The 14,752-nt window shown below is 41.5% G+C and overlaps 1 protein-coding gene across 1 annotated transcript in view; it reads right to left on the reverse strand.

Annotated features, from left to right (window-relative positions):
• EPHA4 (EPH receptor A4) overlaps positions 1-14,752 on the reverse strand; it is a 107,451-nt gene that overhangs the window by 20,349 nt on the left and 72,350 nt on the right. Inside the window, exons 6-8 of the mRNA XM_049803648.1 lie at positions 6,936-7,060; positions 5,571-5,730; positions 4,405-4,516 (exon numbers count right to left, since the gene is read on the reverse strand). Of these exons, the coding sequence (XP_049659605.1) occupies positions 4,405-4,516; positions 5,571-5,730; positions 6,936-7,060 (397 nt within the window). The remainder of the gene's footprint in view (positions 1-4,404; positions 4,517-5,570; positions 5,731-6,935; positions 7,061-14,752) is intronic.

A 14,752-nucleotide genomic window follows, 5' to 3' on the forward strand; every position in this document is an offset into this window, starting at 1 on the left:
AGAACAGACATTGCCGAAGAGAAGGGCTTATTGTTGCTTACTCCTTAGTTTGCCTGTTCTTATGGAAGTCCAGGTCTCCCAGCGTGTCAGACTCAAGTTAGCTAACTGGCAAGAGTCTGGGCTGGAGTGAAGAAGGGGGAAGGCAGAAGGAGAAACCAGACCCAGAGAACAGGAGACAAAACTGGCACTGTTGCAACATGCAACCCGCTGCCTGGAGTGGGGCAGGAGATGACCAGGTCTGCCAGGGACACTGGTGTGAGACTGGGTTAAAAGTCTGAAAATGGTGAATGGGTACAGGAGGAAAATGGGAGTGGCTGAGAGAAAGACCTATCAGGAGATGTAAGTTAAAAGGGGTCCAAAACTCGTAGGTAACAGGAAGAAAACACATGACTTAGAGCCTCACTTGCAGCAAATCTTCCTGAGTCTCACCATTCCCCTCCCGTCAGCAAAACCCTTCCGCCCATTAGCGAAAAGCATCTCACTTCCCACTCTGCACCTGGCCTGCGGGGAATGGCAGCTTCCCATCGCTGTCAGCTGAAAGGCCATTTCCCAGCCTTTGTCTTTGCAGTCTTTTAGTGCTGGGTGTTAAACACACTATGCCAATAATAAAAGCTATAAATTAACCATGAGACAGAAGGAAAAAAAATCCTGTTTGACATGTGAAGCTACCTGATCTTTGAACCAAACCTCACAGCTCCCAAGAACATCAACAGGACTTGTGTTGAGACATAAAAAGCAGGTACACATTCAACCATAAACGGTTGGGAGCTTCTTTTCTTGATGAAAGTCAATTAAACGCAAATGGCTCCAAATCACAAGAAGAGCATTATTAAAAACCACACTGGGTGCAAACATCAATTTAAACCATTTATCTGCCCGACGACTTACAGCACTGGTATAACAGAGCTGAGTTAAATAAAAGGACTATGTATGTTCTGCTCCCAGTTACTGAACTGAGTAAGAAGAGGCAGCACAAATCTCACGCAGTGCTGTACAGGACCAAGTCAGCTAAGGAGATTGTAGAGATGGTTTTGGGTATTATACAGTTTCTCTCAGGGGAAAGAAAAAAAAGGAAGAAAAAAAAAAAAGATTCTGCATTTTAAGCAGGAGCCCTTCAAATTCATTTTATTAATGTTTAGGCACAGATGGGAAATATGAAACACAAACAGGCTTTGCATGAAAGCATTTTAAGTACGAAAAATGCTCTTTATCTTATTTTTAAAAGTACAAGCACCTGAACAACAGATAAAAAAAATAACCTTCCCCTACTAAAACCCAAAGACATGCAAAAAGCAAAGGGAAACAAAGGGATTGCTGTTCAAGCAATATAATGGTAGCTTATTAAGTTTAAATAATACCTTCCGAACTAACTACCTACTTCCACTTCTCCCTGTGTCACCTGTTGACCTCTCCTGCTTGGCTGGGGGCAGGACACTCCTGCCTGCCATTGTCCCCCAGAGCAGCCCCCGAGCCCCGCACCATGGGGCACGCGGGGCTGGAGCTGCCTTTAGGAGCAGCTCACCTGAGTGGCAGAAGGGAGCCTTTGTCGCAAATTTGAACCCCTTAATTACAGGGATTTGGGTGGTGGTGATAAAATAGCCGGCATTCAGGAAAAGAACACAGAAGCTTTCAGAAACTGCGGTAGTCAGAGACACGGGCTGACCTACAGGTGGGGGCTGGCCGTGAAGAGGAGGTAACAACAGAAGGTAATTAGCACGCACTGAAGTGAAACAGCAAGGACCTGGTGCCGCACTGCTGCTCCCACCTCCTCCTCTCCAAACAAAAGAGGGGCTGGGAGTGCTGCGGTGGCCAGGCACCAGGCCGGCGGAGCATCTCATCCAACACTGTCCGCAGAAGGTGGGCAAATGTGTTCAGCCGTTGACGGAGCAGAAGATAAATCAAGCTACCAATTGGAAGAATTACTGAGAGAAACTTTCAGATGACCAGAGGATTCTGTAGGGCCATCTTACTCCATGCAAGCCCTTTTAGAAAGTGGCTCTTTCTGTTTTGGACTTTCCCAAATCCTTTAGAACTCTATTTGAGATACTGTAATTTCACTCAGTGTTCCTGCAGCAGGGGGTTTAGAAACACTCATGCTACCTCCTGCACTCTGCTCTATGGATACACTCATCTTAACCTCAGTAAGTTTAAACTAACATTTAGGCAGATTAGGTCTCATGTTAACACAAACGACGTGGTTGCAGGACAGAACCAAACAGCTTGACCTGCCTGAAGGCAAAGTCCTTTGACAAATTCTGTTGTAAAGATGAATTTTGGGATTTGAGCAGTGACTTGAAAAAATGTAACGCTAAATTAGTAGTAATAACCCAGGGTTCAAAAGTGGGCACCTACAGCATATGCCCAGTTCGCACATTTGGCTCACGGATGCAGAAAGGCCATGTCTGCAGGCCAAAGCACGGCTTTGATTGTACAAATACGACTTTTAGGTCACAGCTAGACTACAATACCTCCTCATGGGGGCTGTATGGACAGAAAAGCTTTTCTCTCATCTGAAGTCATTTTGGAACAAAATATAATTATTTTGCTATTAACTTCTGCTGGCGTAGGAACATCATGAAATATCCCCAAAGCCCACACCTCTAAATGACATTGGTAAAGTGGTTAAAATCATTAGAGTAATAGGGACTATTAGGTTCTGTTTATTGAGAGCTACTTCCAGTACTGGAGAGCTGTGTATTGAGGAAGGCTATTAATTAGCAAGACATCATGCATTAGTATGCACAGAGCAGTTTCACTGTCCTAGTATTTCATTCATCTTGCTATGTCTTTCCCCTTCCACAGCCTCTCTGAGACCTACCAGTGCAGAGCTACGGGACATCTCTGAACCCATGGCCACCAGGATACTCTTATCTCCATTCCCATCAGTGCTTGGACCAGCCGTTTGTCCCTACTGCTCACCTGCTCTTTGTCTTGTCTTTGTCCAAGTTGAACACTTGTGGGCAAAGATGACTGAACAGACAGCCTGAGCGGTGAGAAGACCTGGCTGAGTGCTCACCCGCATCAGTGAGTCTGTCAGCTACCTGGCTCCAGGCAGCCTTTCCTTTGACAGCTTTATGGCCGATACTAAAGAGAATCAATATGAGGGCAAGGGGTTGACATTTCATTTTCTAAAAAGTGATCCATTGAGGGCCAATCACCAAGCAGTGTTTATCAGCCTTGGGAAGTGACATTTTTTTGTAGGGGGAGGAGGGGAAGGAATCATCTCAAAGCAGCTCGACAGGCTCAATTCTCCAAGGTGGCGACTCATAATTAGAAATCCAATGTATCCTGCTATCAATCCTGCCTTAAATAATAAAGTGATCAATAAAAGCCGAGAGGAGATTAAGTCATCAAGCTCAGTGATGCTATTTTCTGTTGCAATGGCTTTTAATAAACCTGTCTCTCCACATTACATTTTCATATGTTCTGCTCTTCTTTCTTCTTGTCAGCATGGAGGCTTTGAGTTGAACACCCACAGAAAGCTATAACAATGCATGTCTACTTTCCAGATATTACAGTTGTAGTGACTTAACTGCTCTTTAAGACAATTTAAAGTAAGAGAGCAAATCAAAAGGAATTTGTGCACATTTATGGCCGATGTCATTAAACTGATCAACAGAGACTGAGAAAATGTGCATCCCTCAGATCCCAGGCTTCAGAAGCAGTAATGACACATCCAGTTTTATCTCAGAATTACACTGAAGCAAAATCGTGCTTATCTTTTTAAATGAGACTGAACGCAAAGATGAAGACAGAAGCACTCACACTGTGTTTCTGCTACACTGTCGTCCCATTCACAGGATTGTTCCTGATGCCTGGGTTGAATGTGGGAGAATGAACAACTACTTGGTAGAAGATTATGGTCCTGCTCTGACAAAATAACCATCGATCCAGTCTGCTGTGTTACTGCATATGATGCTGAATGACTATGGCTTCTATTTTACAGTCATATCCATTCACGCTGGAAGGACTAACCCAAAAGACTAATGCAGACTCATACAGACTAACACAAAAATCACAAGCATAGCAGTCTAATGGCTTAGTTCACAACAGTGCAGTTGTTTATTCCCTGTCTATCAGGAGTCAGTCCAAGAAAATCTACTGTACCCATACCCATTAAACTTAACTTCAAATTACACTAACCACAAATCTCTAGCTGGCTTGCTTCTCAATGCCAGTTATTGGAATCAGCTTTGCATTTGAAGGGCAAATAGAGCTGGAACTATTGCCATTACATCACATGCTGGTTGGTACTAATGTTGAGAAGATCAAAGCTACATGGGAGAAAGCTTGTAATGCAAATGCACTGTTTATGATGCTAATCAAAGAATTTAGCTTTGTTTGGAGAAGACAAAAAGCTCCCTCATGAAAGAGAGAGGGGGAGACAGAAGCTTAAGTTCTTACCTCCTGCTGATGACAAAGGCTGCAATGAGAATGACCACAAGAACAACACTGCCAGCCACTGAAACAAGAAGCACTGTGGGATTGGTACCATCGCCAATGATGGGGGAAGGAACTGGAAACAGAAAAGGGAGCATTAGTGTCAGACACCCTCAAAAAATCAACTAAGGTAGCACTCAATGAGGCTTTCTGTCTTGTGAAGGCAGTTTAGAGTAGCACTCAAATCTGCTTTTAGGCCTTTATTATATAGTCATTTGACACAATTTTCCAACAAGGCCCTAATTAGCTGAAGACATGATGTTTGATAATGATTTGGGGAACTTCAGTTGACTGGGAACAAGGACTCCCTCTCATTCTCCCCTTCAGTGTTGCTCAGAGGGTATAATGGCTATTTTTTTTGCATTTCTAATTGCTTTCCACTCTTCTTTCCTCCTCCTTTTTCTCTCAGTGCGGCCAGATGATCACTCCCCAGCTGACACAAAAAGAGTAAGTTCTTTTACCCTTTTCCTGCTGCATTGATTATTTTCGGCCGTTAACATGCTGAAGGATGTTGCAGCTAACTGGCATGACCTTAAATTGATTTAAGCAGACCTGTATGTCCCAAATAAAATAGGCTTGTCACATTCCCTTCCTGTCACCAAAAGGCAAACATTATGGGGGCTAAATTTGCATGTTTCCTTGAGCAAGTGAAAAGCTCCACTGACAATGTAATTTCGAACATTCTGTCTTTATATGACTGTCTAAGGAAAAGTGCAAATATGTGAGCTGATATAGGATACCTAACCAACCTATGTCACTAGCTTGCAAAGGGAAGTAAGAGAGTTCTATTCTCCTGTAAATGAGATATTCCAAAAACATGTGCAGACATCTACATTTAGAGTAAACAAAATAGGTACACGAATCTCTCAAGCATCAACGGCTTCCAAGTGTTTATACCGTGCGTGTCTCCTTATGCCACACTGAATTGCTAGAATCTAGAATATGGCATATCCAAATAGATGTCTTGGGTCAGATTCATCGCTAACAACCACGCAGTCATGGAAGAACATTTTCACAGAACAGACACACCACAGTTCAAGCAACCAACGGGAAACTCCCAACACACAGCTCAGTTACATTTGCACTCTTTGCTTAAGGAAAAAAAAAGAAATCAGTGGGCATGTCATTACCTGTGTTAGTTGTGAACTCAAATGGTCCACTGAAGTCTCCATACCCTGCTGCTGTCCTGGCCCGCACATGAAACACATACGAAGTCAGGGGATTCAAGCCTTTAATGTCAGTATTCCTGGAGGCTGTTTTCACAATGCGATAGCTGCGCTCGTTTTGGTCCTAACAACAAAAGAACACAGTGGTGATCAAGTAAAAATATCTCACTGCACCATGAACCGTGGAACCCCACTTCCTTGCCAAAATTGTCATGATGAAACAAGATGAGTAGCAACAATGGAATTCTCAAAATATGTCCCAAGGGCTCCTGCTGTCGGCCTTGCTCAATACCCCTCGCACTGTGTGCTGCATGGAGCTCTGAGCAAGCCACAAAAGGATGATGAGGCAGTAGGTATGATGCTCGTATATCACTGATTATTTAAGAAATCACACAATGAAATCCTTTGGAAAATAGCCAAGCCTTCAAATAGGATCCTCTTGACGAACAAGCAACATTTTACTCACACATGCTGGCAATTTTTTTTTTCTTCCTACCAGCCAGGAGCCATATAAAAAAAATGATAAAAATATTTTAAGAAAGAAAATATTTAGAAAATGTCTTCTACAAAGTCCAATCTTAAAAACCGTTCTATTTTTGGCTGGAAAATCCATCAGAAAATGTAATAGTCTAGCTTCCCTACAAATCAGATAACTTTTTCTGTATGTATTAGGGAAGCAAGTAAGTGATTATCTTTATAAAAAGATTTAGAAGTATGCATCTGCATGTGAGAGAGAGCGCACACAAGCACAAGAACACATAATTGTTCATTTTTGCAGAGAACCGTCAAAGAAAATAGCTCTTTTAAGAGTTGCATACTTGAGAAGTTATTTGTAGGAATAACATCTCCCTCTAACTTGGAAAGTATGAAGAATGTAATTTTCTTTCCTTATACTCTATTAAAAACCATCCAGCCCACACTATCACTTTAAGCAGAAGCTATCGGCAAACACATATTATTATTATTATTATTATTACTACTGTGTTATATACTTCATTATTATACTTCTGCCTATGAAGTAAAGCTAATGTCTCACTTCTGCCCAACATTATTGATTCTCATTATAAATATGCTTGCTATAAAAGCTCAGGTCCTAGGTAGGAAAGAATAACAAAATAAGCTCGTACCATACAGCTAGAACAGCCTATGAGTCTTATCCTTTCAAGCAACCACGCAAGTGCATGAAATCCTTAACTGAATTTTATTATACTGAATCTATCTGGTTTCAAATGATGGAATCCTATCTGGAAATAAACCTTAATGGATTGAAGTAAAAAGCTCTCCCCAAAACCAAACAAAACTCCTTGCTTGTCCATTTTTGAACGCTACCTTTTCATAGTATTTGACTTCATACTCCAGGATGACTCCGTTTGGCCTGTCAGGTTCCAGCCAAGCCAAGGCAACGCTGTGCCTTGTTATCTCTTTAGCCTGGATCAAAGCAATTGGGGATGGAGCTGACAGGAAAAAAAAAAGAATTTATAAGCAATAATTTAGTTTTAATGAGGAACATATATTTTTAATCATAGCTTTCACAACATGAGCACTTTCAGAAATTTGTGTTTTTCTTGCGGGGTGGGGGAGGATTAGAAGCATTAATTATTTTTCCTGTTTTCTGTAACAAAATTGCATTTAATCCTCTCTAATAAAGATTGTTCTTGGATTCTGGGCAATATTAGACAGGCGGGGGTTGAAGTAACAGTACAGTTCCCTAAACACTGCAATGTTCATGATGCCCAGGTACAAACCTCCATAAGAGGCTATAGTACTAAAAGATTCTGCCTTATTTTTGTCCTTTGTTAGGCACAGTGCATAGACTTGTACTTTTGTTTTGGTCCACAGTGATTACCTTCTTCCACCTCTGAAAATTAACTGATGTTACTTCATTAGTTATTTGCTTTACAGGAACTATGAAATTCCTGAGGGACCAATCTGGTTTTCTCTAAAGCCAAGAAAATATTGCCACTGAATTAAGTTAAGACCAGAATAAAGCAGAATACATATGAATTTGGACCCTCCCATGAAAACCAGGAAACTTGTATTTCAAGAGCCTGAGCCAATTTGTGCTTCCTAAATTGCCCTGCTTATGCCCGAGTCTCTGAGCAGTCCCTGGAGAATTCTGAAGCTCAGCGCCCAAAGGCCAGATTCCGGCTTTGATAGCCCCTTCCCAGGCAGAAGATTTCAGAGATTGGTCCATTGTGTACCAAACTGGCATTATCTGACCCTGTCCCATGTGGCGCTATATTGATGCGATGAATAGAAAAAGCAGGATTACACTGGGTTAGGGCTGCGTGATTTTTGGAAAAACTCTACCTAGCAACAAGAGAAACTCAAAGATCCTTTAAACTGTATCTCTGTGCAGTAATAAGGGCTGCAATGAAGAAGATAATGGAAAACATCTCATTGTGCACCCTATACTTTCAATAGGGCCCCTGCTAATGCTGAAGTTCAGGTTTTTGACTGGCTGGAGGACAATGCATTCTCCCTTTGACTGTGATAGCAGCAGATTCATGGCTGCGCTGGGGGAATGGGTTTTCTGAAGATTTATGAACCCGGCTGCCCCCTTCTTGCTGTTGTGTTGCTGTGTGGTCACGTCTCTAGCCAGCTGTTATCAAGCTCTTTTGATGCTGACAATAGCTGGTATAAATGGTGGAGTCTCCAGGGATAAAAAGGGACATTCATGAAATTTTTAATCTTATCTAACAAAGCTCTCCTGTATAACCAGAGATTAGAGGTCTTCCTAAATTGAATACATTTCTTCTTTTGTCCCCTGAAGCTGTAGCCATGTTGCTCTTTTTCCCCCCCTTTCCCTTTCTGTTTCTTTTTTTACCCTTAACTTTGGGATGAGGATCCATGAAAATGTTAAGAGAGTAAAAAGTATCCTTGAAACACATATCCTTCAAAACTACTGAGAAAGACAAATAAATAAAACAGTCACAATAAATGAAAGGAAAATTGAGTGTTGAAAGCCTCAAACCTACTTGACCATATCAGACAGTTCTGATGGAAGTGAAAATAACCAGTAGACGCCGCACAGTCACAAAAGGGTGTCTCCTCTTGATGTGAAACCATCAGGGAGCTGCTTCCTGATTTACTATTTGACAGTTTGGCATCTCTGTTAGAAATGCCTCCAGAACCTTCCTCTCTTTCTCCTTGTCTGTCTCTCACATGCAAAGGCAAATACTGGATGACAGAGGAGACTATAAACACAGCCAACAGGGAGGATCCAGGTATGCTCCATCAAGTTATATCTGTGGCATGACTGAGAACCTACTTAATAATCTCACAGATCCTCAACAGACTTTTTTTTTCCCCCCTTTGCAGTAAGAATAACTGCTTAGCTAATAAATTAGAAATCAGATTTGTTACCCTAAAACACACGCACACATGCATGTGCAACATTATTGATAAACCAGCTGGAGAGAAATCTGCTTAGTTAATCGGTGCCTCATGCAGGGCAAACAATACTTTTTACTGAGAATCTGTCACTTATGCTGGTCTGACTTCAAGAATTGTAGAGAGAAAGTTCACTTTCTTTCCTTTATCCTCCTTGGTTTCCCATTTCATTTCTGCAGGCATTTATATTGAAATTTAGTGAGTCCTTCAATATTGGGCTGATAAGTGCTGTATGAAAATGTATTTCTTCTCTGTTGTAAAATGGCTATTTGTAGCAGAAGAATATATATTAACTACCCCTTCTTGTGGAAGATGCTTAGCTTTATACAGTTTAACAAGTGCTTTCTCATGTCTCTCAAAAATGGACAGATGATCTTAGTCATGACACCATACTGGAATAAACAACCTGCTCCTGGCCTCCAGGACACATAGAGGACTTGTACATCAATTCCTTTGTTATTCCTTACGATTACAATTGTAAGGATGGCCCTATTTTTTTCCTTCCTGTCCTTCATAAACAAATTCATCCCACTTAACTTTTAATCTCTTCTTTTGTCCTGTATTCTGCAGATGAGCAATTCTTTCCGAGTTTTTTGTTTTAACTGTACATTCTGCCTCACCATATGCTATACAGAAATCCTAAGAGTGCTGAAGTCCAAGTATAGGATGAGGTACCAGAATTGCAAGAGGCTGTCCAGGAGCTCTTTGACATCTCTGCAGCACAGACCTAAAACAGTCTATGCAATAGGATGGTGATCTGCAACTCTGTGGACCTTGAGGAAGTGGGCTCAGTAACCACGGGGAGTACTACAGTTATCCAACTGCATGGATAAAATCCTCCATTACCAGTTCTCTCTTATTTCTGCAAATAGCCCTACAAATCAGGTTTATTTGTTTCCTTGTTTTCCAGGATCCACCAGCTGACCTGAGTCGTTGAAAGATGGCGTTTCTGGAAGAACAACAGGTCTGGGTCTCCTTAGACATATATTACCAGAAGAGCGTAAGAGTCTGGTCAGTGGAGTCCAGGATAAAAAGGTCATCACTGCTACCTGCTCACCCTGGCAATCCAGGCAGCAGTCATAGCATTCTGGGTGAGCTTCTGCAAAATATTTATATTCTTTGTTCTTCTCCCTTTTGCCTTTAAATTGCCTCTTGGGGATGACGTGAAGATAAACATGTAACAGGTTGTAAAATGATGCTTTGATCACGAGCAGAATAAAAGACAGAATCTTCTCTTATATGTGCATGGGCCAACTGTTCATTACATACACACGTTCCTACACAAAACGTACTGAGGACAGCTTGACCAAATACACAATGAAGATGTTCGCAATAAGATTACATAATACTCTTGGAAGAGAGTGTGAGATCACTTTTTCTTTCACTTTTTGCACTTTCCTCCTCCCTACTCCCTGATATTTGGAAAGGAACACTAAGCAAAAACTTGTTTCTCAATCGTCATTACTTACAACAGCAAGTTTTTGTGCCACACATGCACAGACTGTACATACCAAGCACCAATTCTACCAGAACAGCCCACTTCACAGGGAAGAATGAAGAGGTATTTTGGTTTCTAAAAAAGGGACCCCTTGAACAAAAGCACCAAGTGTAACTTTCCCTAGTTCAAAGCTCAGCAGTTCCTCTTCCTTAAAAAACCCACTCCCTACTGATGTGAATGTTGCAATTTTCTTTTATCTACTTCCTCAATAACCTGCCATTAAACACCTACTAGTAGTTTTATTACTGCGGTTCTGAGCTTGTGGCCTACAGAGAGAGAAAGAGCACAGATGTACTACAAAAACTTCACCCAAATGCCATAAAGCCATATCCCAAGGCTAATAAGTGCTGAATTGTAACAGTTTCGAGGCACTTTAAAGGATGGCAGAAGCAGAGTGTCAGTTTTTCATTACTGGTTCAAATTAGGAGAGGGGAAGGGAGGAAAAAAACAGGAAATAAATAGATGCAATAAAGTCCCTGGCATGTAGGCATCCATGAGTGAAAACAGCCCTTTTTAAAACTACAGCACATGAGTACTCAGATATCAAAGATACACAATGCCCAGTGTTTTAGTGAAGATGCCTTCTTAACCACAGCAGGGTTTACTTTCCACTCCCCATGATTTGAATTTAAATGGATCATGTTTACTCAAGGGGTCTTTCACTGATTGAAAAATATACCCACAGTTTGTACATTATCTCAGCTAAATTCAAATAACATATTTAAATTTAATTACTTGAAGCTTAGGGGTTTTCATACTTTTCTTTTTTCCCTCAATTGCACACAACAACACTTCGTTGTTCTTATCAATGGCTATGCACTTTGTCAAGCATCAAAATTAAATGCTTGAAAGCACTAATGATGTTACTGTGATTAAGGGTTTTTACCTTCCAGGGTAGATACTAAAAGCCTGCTCCACTATTAACTACTTAAATAAATAAATAAATAAATAAAAAATAATTCTGAGAATGTAACACCGAAGAAAAGTCCTCTTGGAAATCAAAACAAGACAATAAAAGATAAAAGATCTTCTCTTAATTGGGACAAAACCCATTTAAGGGAACATGGCACATTTCAGGTTTTCTCTTTGAATATTTACCTTGTAATATCATGGGGTTTTACATGGGATTTTGTAAATTATATTATCAAATAATCTCACAGCAGTGAAAGGATATACAACACAGAGAATCAAATGTGTTTTTAATAATTTCTAAAGGCAACATTCTCCAGGCCAGATTCTGGTAATTTTCTTCATGTAAGAGAGCAACCTAATCTACTAGCCGTCGCACTGACTTCAAATCAAGTGAAGAGAGAAGTATCTAGCCCTATTTAGTTACATGTACCAGAATAAATTAAAAAGAAAGCAGTTCCTTTCTTTCCTAAAATCTTGGTGTTCAGTTCTGCTTCCTGTTGGTCCCCTGGGCCTTTCACCCACTCCCCTCTCTTGTCCAGGCATAAATGCTCATGTTTCGGAGTAACACCACCCCCATGCTCTGAGTACTCCTAACAAATGGCTTTGCTAACAAAGGAGAATGCATTTTAGTATGACTAAATTTCCAAACATATGCATAGCATATGCATAAGCCATGTATGTACATAAGGATAAGCACATGAAAGGTTTTTGCACATGTGAACCTATGTGCTTGCCTGAAGAACTGAGCTAGAGTTTGGCATTCCCATTCTTCACTGCCTGTATGACAGCTATGCCTTTCTCCAAGGGACCAGTAAGAGCCTGCGGGCTGGATGTGCACTTTAAAAACTAACCATATGCATTTTTTATTTTTTTTTTTCATTATTCCCTCTGTATAAGTGGAGCAAACATTTGTACTAGTGATGACTGGGCCAGGTTAGGACTTGGACAAGGATCTAGAGGCTTGATTGCTCAACTGAGCCACTGGAAGCCTCCCAAGACATTCCCGAGCTCTCTGTCTTCCCACCGTCTGCCTCTCCCTCCCCCAGGAATGACGACTGGTGAGGAACACCTCCCAGCTTGGAAACTGAGACATGCCGAGATTCAGGCCAGCATTTTCAAGCTTTAGCATTAAAAGCAAAGACTTTAAATCTATGCCACTAGAGTAAAGGGCCCAAGGTTATCCATGCACACTTGAAAATCCTGGCCAACATAATGTGAAGCAGTGTGACAGCTGAGCTTGGCCTCTTTCTTTCAATCCCTTCAATCAGCCGTAATACTTATGAACTAAACTTTCCCTCCTTGTTACTAGAAATTAAGCTGCTTAGGAGAAGCACCAGCTTGGCCACAGGATACTCTTGTCAGACACCTTCATCCCAAAATGACAGGCACAAGTGATCTTCCCTTTCTTTCCAGGCTTTGCAACCCAGCCATTGCCAAAGAGTCCCGAGAAAAACAAGTGACAAGCTCTCAAACCTAGGGACCAGCTCACATCAGCTATGTTTGTAATGATGTGTTCATAAAGAAAGGGGCTAGAAAATGAGATTTTAAAGACTGGTAACAGCATTATTATGTTTTAAACATTTCCCCTGTTTTAAAGTTTTCATTTCTTGCCTCTCTCAAAAGAACCTGTGCTGCAAATCTTGCCAAACCACAAAAGCTGGCTCTGACTTGCATCAAATCAAAAGCTTGAAGGAAAACCCAGGCTGTTAGCAGCAACAAATAGTAGTATTTGAGGATTATTAGAGTGCTGTATTTTTACCACTCTACTCCAGCTCCAGTTCTTGGAGACATGCAGGAGCTTCTGAGGATCCACAAAGAGCCTGTGTATTTTCTGTGTTGCATGTCCAGTTCTGCGTCAGTTTTAGCACAGACCACTTCAGCATACCAGAAGTGCTCTAATTTAGATCAAAACAATTATAGGAGCTGAGGTCTGACCACAGTTCCCTGTGGTTTACATTCGGAACTGCAATGAGACAAGGGTGATGAAGAAGATTTTGCACACCCAGGAGGCTGCTCGTTCTGGCTATTAATTTCTGAGGACCAGCTCTTGACAGCAATACATTATTTTCAGGTACTGGCCCTCCAATTCTGAAGGCCAAATAATGATGTCAGCTAATGCAATGCAGGTCTAGAGTAACTCCAAAGATCTGAATCTACAACCTGCAATCCCAAAGATTGCCTTAAACCAAAAGACTATAGAATCTACATGGCATTTAGCAAGAGATCCGTATTACAACTCAAGCATGGGGTCTGTTTAGTCTGAGAACTGCTTGTTTTCTTTCTGCTAGCTTGCTAAGAAAGCCTGTTGGCATGTTCTGACAAGGATAACTTAATAGTTGCCAACAGAATCATGGCAGAATACTGTGTATTTCCTGTATATATGAATGCCAGTTTAAAACAAACAGGAAAACAAGTCTTTTAGTTGGAAGGCAATTTATAAAAATCTGTCTGAACATTACAACCACTTAAAAAAACCAGCACCAAAACATTTCTAAATGCTTAAACTAGAATGATTTAACACAAGAAGGGTGAACATACGTAGTGCTGTGAATTGCTCTAAGAAACTGTAGAGCTATAAGCAATTTGCTAAGATGGGGAATTAGTCAGCAGCTGTCTGACCCGAGCAGCTTTGGAGCCGCTGGTCACAAAGCAGGTCACACTGCAGTTACTCTTCCCTCTAGTTAAGGTTAGAATCTGACCCAATATAAACAACAATAAATTTTGTAGCCTAAAGAAGCCAATACTGATGCTCCACTGCATTATATTGGATTGAGAGAAGCAGAGAAAATGGGCCACGCAGTCCAGACAAAGAGAGACTGCCGTAACTCTCAGAGTCCTCCTTTAGGGCCCCGACCAGTCACACTTAGAGGTAGGATCCCACGACCCGAATTTGGGCTGAACACTTCTGGGAAGCACATCCTGTAATCATCCTCTTACTTCCCAGACGCCAGTCCAGCAAGCACAGACTGCCAGAAACCATTGATGCCAGGACTCAATGTATAGCACCCCAGGGTACAGTGGCTCTGGGGCAGCCAGAATGAGAAATTAGAGACCATAACCTCTAGTTATTAAAAAAGATAATAATGTTGGAAACAGGGCATTCCCCAACCGCTCAAAGTAAGCAGTCTGGAGCAATCTGACGCACTTACCACCAGCCCCTCAGGGCAACTCTACCTCACCCACACACCCTGCTGTTCCTACCGGGAAGCCAGAGGTAGCCACCAGAGCTAATTCCTCCCTAGAAATAGCCTATCCTTAACCTTTGTATTGCTGCACAGGAGGAGGATCTGCAGAGCTGCCTTTTCAAAACACACTCCTCCACTCCCCCTCCAGTCCCTTCCAC

Source organism: Accipiter gentilis, chromosome 6 (genome assembly GCF_929443795.1).
Source record: "Accipiter gentilis chromosome 6, bAccGen1.1, whole genome shotgun sequence".
Lineage (NCBI taxonomy): Eukaryota > Metazoa > Chordata > Aves > Accipitriformes > Accipitridae > Astur > Astur gentilis.